Genomic DNA, 12,911 nt, shown 5'->3' with positions numbered 1-12,911 from the left:
CCTCTCTCTCCTGGGTTCAAGCAATTCTCCTGCCTCAGCCTCCCGAGTAGCTGGGATTACATGCACCCACCACCACGCCTGGCTAGTTTTTATATTTTTAGTAGAGATGGGGTTTCACCATGTTGGCCAGGCTGGTCTCGAACTCCTGACCTCAGGTGATCCACCCGCCTTGGCCTCCCAAAGTGCTGGGATTACAGGCGTGGGCCACCGTGCCTGGCCCAATATTGCAAAGGATTCTGAGGCCCAGTGCTGACTTGTTAGATAGGAGCTCTGTAGTTGATTGGTGATGTCTGCCCCAGGCATAGAAAGAAAGATTATCCATGTATTTCCCATTCCTAATCAAGTCATCTTCCTAATCAAGTGCAGTTTCTTCAACCAATTCTTTTGGTATATCTTCATACCCCAAGTAACATGCTTATGATGCTGCCACTTGAGTTTTCAGTTGTAGACTTGATCTTTGTACTTATCACTATAAAAGATGAGGATTCAGCCCTCTTTAGACCCCTGTTCACCACACATACGTTTCTTGTCCCTCTGTATACACAGTATCCTCATATAATTTTGATTAGTTCAGAATTTAGTATTCACATTATTATGAATATATAAAGGCTATTCATGCCTGAGCCATGTGATATTATATAATTACCCTTCCTTACAAAATTTTTTGTTCCCAGGAATTTATAAACATCCTGTTTTTACACTTTTATAGTTTTTGCTGTGCTTATTAGTTCAATCCCAAATTCTTCTCCAATTACATAAATCTCCTCTCAGTATGTTAAAACACATTTGATGGCCTATTCATTTACTCTTCTTGAAGAAGTCTCTGCTAAGCCTCATCAATGACCTCTAGCCAAAGACTAACAGGAATACACCAGTAGTTGAATGAGCTGAGTTTATTACACATTGCAGCAAGGGAGAACACACGCCATGGAGAATTGTAGGGAGTCTCAATAGAGGGTATTAGAAAGGACGTACAGGATTTGTGTCATGTGACTTGAGGAATGGTTTAAAGAAATGGGACTTTGCCCTGAATTTGGATGTTCTCAGGAAATGAGAGTAATTCTGTGGTCAAGTATCTTCAATGTTACTTAGAAAAAGAAAAGATTAGATGGAGGCTAAAGCTATGATTGTTAAACAAAGCTGTACATGGAGAATGTATGGTATTTTGTGGCTTGGATCATGTTCATGTTTTTGTCTATGTTCAAATACAGTTATGGAGTGGCCTTGTTTTTGTCCTGATCCATCATGATTACAGAGTGGCTTTGTCTGAAGTTGATGTTCTGGGCAATTGTTTATGTTCAACAGGAGAATATCAAGGCCTATGTATGAGTACCAGTTCTGTTCCTGGATATCAGGGGCTGCCTTTTTCTTTCTCAGCCTTCTGACTTGTTCCAAAGTAGTCCCATTTCTCTATGTGCTTACTGCACTACTCTCATCATAGGAGCCTTACGCCGTCATCTTGGTGATGCCCTTCACCTCTCTTCGGACTCTATCTCATGGGTCTCATCTATTTTATTCTCTTAGCTTACCCCCTTTTGGAGGAGGGGACATGCCTTCCAGTAGCTTCATGAGAAAAATGCTAGTGAAAAAGTAATTGTTTAAGACTTTGTGTGTTGGAAAGTATATATCAGAAGACCTTGCATGCTAAAAAATATTTTACCCTCACACTAGCCACAGACAATTAATACTTTAATTGGATATGGAATTTTACATTGCAAATCATTTTCCCTCAGGAAGAAGGCATTCATTAACTGTCTTCTTCATGTCATTCTAATTACTGATCCTTTATTTGAAACCATTTTTTTCCATGCTGGGAATTTGTAGGATCACTTATTTGCCTCCAGAATTTTTACATTTTACAATGATGTTCCCATTGTATCCATTGTGTGGGGCACTCAGTGGGTTCTCTTTCAATGGAAATGTATGTCCTTCCAAAGTTTTGATACTTTGTCTATAATTATTTAATTTTGTCCATTTGATTTTCTCTGTTCTGTCTTGGATTCCTTTTACGCAGATGTTGGACCTTCTAAAATAGTCCTCTAATTTTCTTGTCTTTTTTCTTTTATTTTCCATTCTTTTTTGTCATTTGACTTGCTAAAAGAGAAATTTCCTCAGTTCCTTTCAACCCTTCTATTCTTTCATTATGCTATCATATTTTATATTTCCCTGTGCTCTCTTTGTTCTCTGAATGTTTCTTTTTCATAGTGTCTTTAATCTCTTATCTCATTGAGGCTATTAATGATAGTTTCTTTTTTGTTATACTTGTCCTAAATGAGACTTTTCTTCATGTTTTTTCTGTATTTTTCTTTTTTTGTTTGTTTTTTGTCTCTTTGTTATTAGAAACTTTCCTCCAATATATGGTAATTCTTGGCTATCTGCTTATATTTAAGCATGAGATGCTATAAATCTATTTGGAAGCTGTCTGTGATGGTGAGGCTTGTCACTGTAGTTTAATCTGACTGGACACAAAATATGTAAGGCATGGCCTTTGACCGAAGAGGAGTTTGCAGTGGAATGCACACAAGTTGTTCAGATTTTAACAAATATTATAAAAGCTATTTATATTATGACACTACTAGCTATGAAGTCCACAAAATAGCACCCATAGAATATAAAACTAAGAGAAATTAAAATGTATTAAAATCCTTTTCCTTTGTTGATTTTAAGGAAAATCTGTTTTTGTTCTAGTACAGTTTCAGTGAGAGACAAACTTCCTCTTTGACCCTGTGATTTATAATTAGCCCAGCCACTGCCCACAGCTGACAGCACTTGAAAACAGGAGTGGGTCAGGCCCGGCACTCCCAGCCCAAGTGAACATTTTTTCAGACTTGCATGCAATCCAAAACTAAAAGAGATAAAAGGTGAACATGAAGAGCTCTGGCTATTCTTCAGAATGTATTTCCCCCCGGAGACAGTTGTTTGATTCTCCTATGGCATTTGACTTGTACGTGGAGACTCTCCCAGAAACTCAAGGTACAAGCCTCACGAAAGGTTGGAATGCTTTAGAAAAATATCAAAGTGTTAAACTGAGGTTCACTGATATCAAATAATTGGGATATTTACAACAACAAATAATGTCTAATTCCTTAACTTCAATGAAAGTTACCGATGATTATTCATGCATTGAAAATGCCTGGAAGAACAGACACCAAAACTATTAATAGCGACTCCTGGGGGAGTAGTACTTGAAGTAGCAGAGGTAGGAAGTCGTTTTTTTTTTTTTTTTTTTTTTTTTTTACTTTACACATTTCTATTGTTTGGTAACAATAAATACATTTTTAAGTGTGAAATGCTACACTATAAAAACTAAAAGAATGAACATAAGCTTACAAAACTTGATATATGCAATTTGGGGCTCAAAAGAAATGGTAAATATCTCAAGTAACTCCAGGCCATGTAATTAGAACTTTGACACTTGATAGTTATTTTCATCCCACATTATTGGAGACTTCAGTCTAACTCCAGCCTATTTTCCAGATTACCTTAGGAAGGTTTCCTTTCAAAAGAAACACCTATTAGGTTAGGTTTGCAATTTGGCCTCAACAAGTTAACAGAAACTCAACTGTAATGATTTTGCTAAATACGGAGTTGCTTTACTCACTTAATAAAAAGAACACAGGTAGGCACAACAGGTTATTTCACATAATGAAAAGTCTAGGATCCTTTTAGCTCTTCAGTCAACCTTTGTGTGTACATTTGTTTCTCCATAGTCAGAAAATGGCTATTCCACCTTTAAGCATAAACTCGCACAAGGAGGAGAAAGGGCAAAGAGCAAAAGACATGCATGATTGCTGGCTTGGCTGTTCCTTTTAACAGGAAAACAGCCACTTTCCCAGGACCCCTCCTCACAGACTTCCACTTACATTTCATTGGCTTGTCGTAGCTCATCTGGGCACACCCAGCTGCAAAGAAGTCTGAGTACTCCTGGATACATTGCAACTCTGAAAAAAATGTCATTCCGTTGCTGTCATGGTTAATACTAAATGCCAATTTGATTGGATTGAAGGATACAAAGTATTGATCCTGGGTGTGTCTATGAGGGTGTTGCCAAAGGAGATTAACATTTGAGTCAGTGGGCTGGGAAAGGCTGACCCACCCTTAATCTGGGTGGGCACAATCTAATCAGCTGTCGGTGTGGCTAGAATATAAGCAGGCAGAAAAATGTGAACAGAGACTGATGTAGCCTCCCAGCCTACATCTTTGTCCTGTGCTGGACCCTTCCTGCCCTTGAACATCAGACTCAAAGTTTCTTCAGTTTTGGGACTCCGACTGGCTTTCCTTCCTCCTCAGCTTGCAGATGGCCTATTGCGGGACCCTGTGATCCTGTGAGTTAATACTTAATAAACTCCACTCCATATATATATATATATATATACACACACACACACACACACACACACACATACACACACAGAGAGAGAGACACAAAGTAGATAGATTGATAGATATAGATATATGTCAGGAGATATAAAGAACCCTTACTAACACAGTTGCTAAGATCAAGGTGGAGGGTAGCAGGACGCTCTGCTACCAATGGCTTATCATGTCACCTCTTCCACAAGCCAAGCCTACCTAACTCCTGCCTGAAACTAGAGGGCTGGGCTTTATGGAGAATTGAAAATGGTATCAGAGAAGCAGTTGCGAGTTCAAAAATGAATACAATTTATTGCAGTATTTGTGTTTCAAAATATTGGAAATAACCAACGTGTCTGAGACCTCAAGCCGGAAAAATCTGTCGAGAGCCTTTGGTTGATGTAGTAGCTAGTGAGTGTGCTCTCATCATATTTTCTGTCAAAACCTTATAAGGGTTCCTGGTCCCTGTTATCATTCACGTTTAGATCTGCCTACAGCCGGGAGCAGAGCATGAGGACAGCCCACTCCAGGCACACCTGTAGCAGAGAATCAGACAGGGACCCAGGATGTTTGCTGGAGTTCTTCTATCCGGGAGGTCTTAACTCGACTTTCCTAAAGGAGAAATCAACTCTTCCTTGATGAATACTCACCTCTTCCAGGAAGGCTTTCCCGATTGTTCAATTCTATACTGAGTTCTCCCTTTTCCGATCTGCTGTAGCAATTTTATGTTTGTTAAGCCCACAAAACTCTGTATATTGTTAGACATGTTTCACAAGACCATGTCTCATTTTCCCAAGTCCAGTGTGTGCATCTCAAGAGCTAGTGCTCCAGGGTAGGAGACCCGATGGAAAAGCAGGACATGGACAACTGAGGGTACAGAAGGTGCTACTGAAGATACCCTGGCTCATGGATGATGGGGCATCCAAAGACACACTTTAGTGACTCTAATGTAGCAGCATGATCCTCAGAAAGATCCTATTAAGTAACCTTCAAATCACTAGACAGTGTGATATTCCTTTCTTGGGTCAAATTTTGGCCAGTATTCAACCTTAGGGCCTACAAGTGTGTGCTGTCACAGTAGGAACTGAACCACATCAGATTGGAGTCATGTGCCTTCACAGTGTAAATAGCCAACTCTAAACTTGCTCTAAGTCAAGTAGGCTGTAAGCACCCCAAGATGACCCTCCCTGTAGCCTTGAATGGTACCCTTTCCCCATCAGCTGCTACGTGTACAGAAAGGTAATGGTGAAATTTTAGGTATCAACCAAAAAGTTGAGGCTTTTCTTTCGTGTAAGAAATTTCCAGCTACTAATCAAATGACTACATATAAGTAGCAAACTATCCCCACTATTATTAATAAATCACATATTTTTCTTTATCCTGTAAGATTTCATAAATGTACTCACATTTTATAGTAACTATAATTTGAATAGTCATACTATATTCATGTCTCCAAAGTGCTGGGTCATGAGGTAGGCAGATCATGGGTTCCAAGTCTACCTCCCTGGGTTTGCACCTGCACCACTGAGGCAAGTTACTTAAATGTGTTTGTGCCTCATTCTCCTCATCTGCACAATTGGAGAAAATATTCCCCACTTTGTGAGGGGTATTGTAAGGATGAAGTAAGATCATATATATAGGCGTTTAGAACCTTGCTGGACACTTAGTTTATGTTCAATAAATGTTAGCTATTAAGATTTATTTCTAAATAATAAAACATTTGCAGCTGGCAAATTATCGATTTTTGGCAGGTCTTTCTATTTTAATTTGCCATGGCTTATAAAGAATATTTGGCATAAAGGGAAGTTCCTGTAAGATTGAGACTCATGATTTGCCCAGCATTTTCAAAAAGTGTGTGATGAAGTTGACTACATGGCAGTGAAGATTTTTTTTTAGACAGAGTCTCGCACTGTCGCCCAGGCTGGAGTGCAGTGGCATGATCTCGGCTCACTGCAACCTCCACCTCCCGGGCTCAAGCAATTCTCTGCCTCAGGCTCCCGAAGATTTATTTCTTACATAAATGCGTGTTTTTAAATTTTGATTTCCAGATTGAAGCTATCCCTAAAGATGATTCTACATTATCTGAGAGAAGGCGAGAGCTTCACAAGGAAGTTGAAGTAGCTAAGAGGAATTTGGCCCAACAGGTTAATATCAACATTCATTTAAGCTTCTATCTAAGAAGGGTTCGTACAAAGTTGTGTTTTTAACAGTGCTTCACAAAACCTTATCAATAAGAGAGTCATCAAAGAGAGTATGATCCTGCTTAATGTGGGTATATTTCTTCAACTCAAAGTCCACTCCAATCCTACATTAAATTTGAGAAAAAAGAATATGTTTGAACCAGAAAAAAGTATTCAAAGGAATGAGATTTTTAAATTATGGGTTATTGATTACATTAAAAGTAAGTCACAGATGTTTTATTTCACCAATGTCTAATTTCAAATTTTCTTTTGTTTTTATGTCTCTTCTTTTTCTTAGTCACTTGAAAATACAGTCTGAATAAGAAAAGGTTCTATCATGTTAACCCACTGATTTTTACATTATATTACAAAATAAAGGGAAAAAATGAAGCTAAAACAGCATTACTTTATTTTTTATTTTTATTTTTTTATTGAGAGGGATCTTGCTATGTTTCCCAGGCTGGTCTTGAACTACTGGCCTCAAGTCATCCTCCTGCCTCAACCTCCCAAAGGCTTGAATTACAGGCATGAGCCATCACACCTGGCCTGTTTGTTTTAATAAAATACATTTTGTATAGGAAATAAAAAGGTAGTCTGAGATACTAGCTTTATTGTATTCCTTCAATTAAGTTATAATATTATCTGTGCTTTTTTCAAAAGAAAATTATATCTGAAATGGAGTCTAAGTTAGTAGAACAACAACTTGCAGAAGAAAACAAGCTTTTAAAGGAGCAAGAAAACATGAAAGAGCTGGTATTCAACCTTGTCCGCATGACTCAAATCAAAATTGATGAAAAGGAACAAAAGTCCAAGGATTTCCTGAAAGCTCAGGTAACTGCATTTTTTAAAACCATTTATTGATAACTACAAGAGTTCGGGGTAGCCTCATTTGAATGCAGTGTGCATTAGAAAGCTATACAATTGACCCTTGAACAACATGGATTTGAACTGCATGGGCCCATTTATACACAGATTTTTTTTCAACCAAATGCAGATCAAAAGTAGAGTACTCAGAATACAAAACCTGCATATATGGAAGGCCCACTTTTCTTATCGGTGAATTCCACAGGGTCAACTTTGGGACTTGAATATGCTTGGATTTTTGTATTCTCAAAGGGACCTGGAACCAGTTCCCTATGTATGCCAAGGGATCGCTATAACTGTGCCTCTCCTTCAAGTACCAGTGACTATAAATCTTCCCTAAATGAGATTCCATCACGCACTGAAAGATAGTCCCAGGATTCAATTCACAGTAGTCAACAATTTAGAGGGGAAAGGAGATCATTGACAATGAGCAGAGGATTTGAACAGATGGCAGTTTCAGTAAGAATGGGTGCCTCCAGTGGACAGGGCTGGCAGCTGCATAGGCTGCAGATATCATTTAGTTTTCACTCCCATCTCAGACTCCACTGTGATTTGTCCAGGAACAACTCAAGAGTGGTAGCATTAGATAGCTGTCCCTCCCAACTTCATCAAGATGGCATCATTTAATCGAATGCCAGATACCCTTAGTTGCTGCATCACGCTGTGATTTTCCTGGGCCTCCAAAAAAGTGCCAGTGCAACATTCCCCCCTAAAATCAACAATACAACAAATGGTAAAACAGCCCTCCTGTCACGCCAGCTAAAATTCTACCATTAACCATTTATTCCATATAAGGATTATGTCCAGATCATGCCCAGAAGCTCCCTGTTAAAAATGAACAGGATATTACATATTACTAAAATAGAAGAATTTATCAGGCCAGGTGTGGTGGCTCATGCCTGTAATCCCAGCACTTTGGGAGGCCAAGGCAGGTGGATCACTTGAGGTCAGGAGTTTGAGACCAGCCTGACCAACATGGTGAAACCCCATCTCTACTAAAATACAAAAATTATCCCGGCATGGTGGCAGGTGCCTGTAATCCCAGCTACTTGGGAGACTAAGGCAGGAGAATCATTTGAACCTAGGAGGTGGAGGTTGCAGTGAGCCGAAATCGCACCACTGCACTCCAGCCTGGGTGACACAGTGGGAGGGAGGGAGGGAAGGAAGGAAGGAAGGGAAGGAGGGAGGGAGGAAGGAAGGAAGTAAGTAAGGAAGGAAGGAAGGAAAGGAAGGAAAGGAAGGAAAGGAAGGAAAGGAAGGAAGTTTATCACATGACCCAGATGTGGTCTGTTTCCAAGCACACCCTTTGTTCTCATTCTAAGTAAGTATTTACATGGAATGGCATTTCTTCTCACTCTGCAGCAAGAGCTCACTTACACCAAAGCATTAGTGAGCAATGAGGTATGAAGTACATTTTTGCAAAGAAGACTTGAGGAGAAGATCTACATTGCACAGCCCACTGCAGGCACTTCACATCCCCCTTTCACTGTTTATTTTTCCACTTTAATATTTAAGAAACTAAAAGAAGTTCAGCATGGCTGGCACATGGGAAGATGGGGAGAAAAGATGTCAAATAGTGAGACCAGAGAGCAGGAGAAGTCAGATGATGAAAGTTACTTAATCCACGTTAAACAGTTGAGACTCCAGCATGAAGGCTGCAGCAACAGTGAAGTTCATGGGGTAGTTGGATTTCACCAGGTAAAGAAATGGTCAGGGAGGACAGGATGAAAGAAAGGCAGCTTGAGAGCACATGGTGGTTGAGGGGGTAAGATGCAGGAGTAGGACAAGGAGAGGAGAGAGGAGAGATGTGAGAAGGCCATCTTGGGCCAGGAGCGGTGGCTCATGCCTGTAATCCCAGCACATTGGGAAGCCAAGGCGGGTGGATCACCTGAGGTCAGGAGTTCGAGACCAGCCTGGCCAACATGGTGAAACCCCATCTCTACTAAAAATACAAAAAATTATCCTGGCATGTTGGCGGACCTATAATCCCAGCTACTGAGGAAGTGGAGCAGAAGAATCACTTGAACCCGGGAGGCGGAGGTTGCAGTGAGCCGAGATTGCACCACTGCACTCCAGCCTGGGTGACGGTATGAGACGCCATCTCAAAAATGAAAAATAAAAGGAAGGAAGGAAGGAAGAGAGGGAAGAAGGGAAGGAAGGAAAAGAAGGAAGGAGAAAGCCATCTTCACCAGGTCAGGGTCTGGGATGGGACTGGTCCAGAATAACATTTTCAAGACAACTTGGTGTTGGCTGGGAAGATCCCACTCAAGTGAGTCTTTCCTAGTTAGAAACTTCCTCCCTTTTCTCTTTAGAAATTATAGAAACACTAGAGGTATACTGATTTGTTAAAATAAACACTGATCTGTTTTATGAATTAGATAATTTTCAATTAATCTCAAAAACTGATGTACATGTTATCTACGTGTGACTAATCTATGTAAAGCAAACCTCATTATTAAATGAGTTAATTCGTATTAAACCACAAAAGACAATTCTTCTTGAGATATGGAAATTGATAAGGGACAAATGTTTATCCCTTGAGTATTTGTAGCCTTAGGAATTAGTGCATGAAACATTACCTGTACTCAGCTGCGATTTTCATAAGAAGGCAGTCAGTCTTACTATTTTACGTTCACATGGCATCCACATCCCTAAAGACCAAGGTGAAGAAAAAAAAACAATGTCGCTATCACTCCCAAGACAGAATAGATGACACTACATTTTCTCATCTGTTTTATTATTCATGTGTACAGTTATTTAAATATTTGTTTCTTCCTGACCCTTATTCTCATGGAGAACAACATTAGAAAAATGCTACACATCAATCTTGGCTCTACAGCTAGTTTCTTTCGAATCACTCATACCAAATGGGCTTTGCTCTCGGTCCTTGAGAGAAGGCTGACAAACTATTTCCTCTGGTTTCTACCAGCAAGTCCTTCATTTTTGAATACGTTTCTTATCCCAGATGCAAGAACCAGAATCTTTAGATTTAAAGAACATAACTAATGTATTTAGCACTTGATATATTTTTTAGAATTTTAGAAATGTAACTGCTTTCTTTTAAAATATTTATGTGTAACACCTCCTTACAGCTGGTCTCAATATGATGCTTTATTGTGTAGGAAAACACCCCACATACAAAATACTGCAAAGCACTTTCAAATCATTTCTTCAGTCTCTGACAAAGCACCACAGAGAGTTCAGTTTATAATACCACCAAATCTTACTAGGAATCCTCTTTCTTCATCTATCTTCCATAAACTCTATGCTCACCCATTCCAGCTGTGTAGTTCAAAATCACTCTTCCTCTCTCTCAAAAGTCCTCCAAACTTTTTCTCAAACCCAACCCATGCAGGCTTTTTGATTTTTCCCTTCTCTTGTTTGTTGTCTTCCTTAGGTAACAGTTAACAGTTTGTCTTAGCCAATGTGAATCAGTTTAGCTAGCCAGGGGATTTTCAGACCTTCACCCTGATCTATACAACCCAGCAAGCCAAGAAAGACTTTTGAGGGACAGAGTCTTACTCTATCACCCAGGCTGAAGCGGAGTGATGCGATGGCTCACTGCAGCCTCAAATTCTTGGGCTCAAGTGGTCCTCCCACCTCAGCCTCCTGAGTAGCTGGGACTACAGGTGCATACCACCATACCCAGATAATTTTTTTATTTTTGTAGAGATGAGGTCTCTCTATGTTGCCTAGGCTGGAGAATTGTCTTTAATGGAAGGGAATGATATGGAATAGAGCTGGGAGTGTTCATATGTTGTTATTTATTTGACATTTTTTTTTACATTTCAGCAAAAATATACCAACATTGTTAAAGAAATCAAAGCAAAGGATCTTGAAATCAGGATACACAAGAAGAAAAAATGTGAAATTTATCGGAGGTAAAGTAATTATATGGTGTTTTACCTATTTAGGTGAGAAAAAAACCTGATGTTTATTTCATAAGTTTCAGTAAACGCTTTGTATTTACAGACTCAAAGAGTTTGCTAAACTGTATGACACCATTCGAAATGAAAGAAACAAATTTGTTAACTTACTCCACAAAGCTCATCAGAAAGTAAATGAAATAAAAGAAAGGCATAAAATGTCATTAAATGAACTTGAAATTCTGAGAAATAGTGCTGTTAGTCAAGAAAGGTAAGTGTTATAACTACTGGCCTTTCAAAGGCTTGTTTTCTGGTTCATTTGAACTCTAAAAATCCTGGGGATAATACAATAGAAAAGAGGCAGAGGCTGCAATGAGCCAAGATGGTGCCACTGCCCTCCAGCCGGGGTGACAGAATGAGACCCTGTCTCAAAAAAATAAAAAAATAAAAATAATAGTATTTTAGAAAGCCAGAGAAAGTGCTTGTTCAAGCATCTTGTTTTATAGATGATAATCTATCATGCTTCTACTGTTTGGGAGTCATTTTTTTAACGAATGAAAAACTGTAACATATAACTGTGCTTACTACGATGATTTTAGAAAGAAAAGAAATTAGAAAGAAAAGCACAAATCTAATAATTGGGATTGGGAAGTTAGAAAACAATCAAATCGTTTGTTAACCAACATCCCCTGGTTGTAGATTTAAAGCGTCTAATGTGTTGTGGGAGGCAATACATTATAGCAGATTGGTGAAAGAGGTGGTGTCCAGACTCAAATACCACCCCTGCCACTTACTACCTGTGTCACCTTGGACAAGCTGCCTTGTCTCTCTGAGCTCACCTTCCTTATCCATACAAATAGTCCTTATTTCATATGACATTTTACTATGAAATGAGCTAATCCATATAAAAACCACTCAGAAGAATGTCTGGCAAATGGTTGTTTTCTTCATTTATTATTTACCATATGCCAAGATCTGCTGGACTCTTTCACCTATGTTAGTAAACAGTACACGATCAGGGTATAATCTAATTTTCTGGTGGCCATTATTGCCCAGTTTCCTTCAACAAAGCGATTATAAAGTGGCCTCATTTCAGGGGTCGGGGGTGGATGAAAAGAAAAATATAATTTCCCAATCAGGTTCTCATCCAACTTGAAAATGAAATACATTTATGGAGGCCATGCATTCATTCAGCATTTATTGTGGCCATAGACTGAGTCAGGTACCACCTTATGTCCAATGGATATTATTGGATATAACCATCTCTGTCCTCAAGACAGCAGTCTCCTGAGAATGACAATAAATGAATGACTGCAGTCTCTTGCTTTCATAAAGCGGGGCAGCAGAATGCTGGGGCACAAAGTAAAGATTTTCTAATCTGGCCGGGCGCGGTGGCTCAAGCCTGTAATCCCAGCACTTTGGGAGGCCGAGGCGGGCGGATCACAAGGTCAGGAGATCGAGACCACAGTGAAACCCCGTCTCTACTAAAAATACAAAAAATTAGCCGGGCGCGGTGGCGGGCGCCTGTAGTCCCAGCTACTCAGGAGGCTGAGGCAGGAGAATGGCGTGAACCCAGGAGGCTGAGCTTGCAGTGAGCCGAGATCGCGCCACTGCACTCCAGCCTGGGCAACAGCGTGAGACTCCGTCT

The 12,911-nt window shown here is 39.7% G+C and overlaps 1 protein-coding gene across 24 annotated transcripts in view; it reads left to right on the top strand.

Moving 5' to 3' along the window:
- CCDC146 (coiled-coil domain containing 146) overlaps positions 1 to 12,911 on the top strand; it is a 245,750-nt gene that overhangs the window by 161,819 nt on the left and 71,020 nt on the right. For 15 of the 24 annotated variants that reach the window (XM_045387553.2, XM_045387559.2, XM_045387557.2 and 12 more), the window contains 4 exons: positions 6,402 to 6,497; positions 7,194 to 7,364; positions 11,190 to 11,278; positions 11,370 to 11,534. In XM_045387553.2, the coding sequence (XP_045243488.1) occupies positions 6,402 to 6,497; positions 7,194 to 7,364; positions 11,190 to 11,278; positions 11,370 to 11,534 (521 nt within the window). The remainder of the gene's footprint in view (positions 1 to 6,401; positions 6,498 to 7,193; positions 7,365 to 11,189; positions 11,279 to 11,369; positions 11,535 to 12,911) is intronic. The other 9 variants (XM_074035692.1, XM_074035688.1, XM_074035691.1 and 6 more) reach the window with 1 other exon arrangement.

Source organism: Macaca fascicularis, chromosome 3, assembly GCF_037993035.2.
Source record: "Macaca fascicularis isolate 582-1 chromosome 3, T2T-MFA8v1.1".
NCBI lineage: Eukaryota > Metazoa > Chordata > Mammalia > Primates > Cercopithecidae > Macaca > Macaca fascicularis.
The sequence above is the reverse complement of the archived record's forward strand: the minus strand, read 5'-3'. Positions and strand labels throughout refer to the sequence as shown.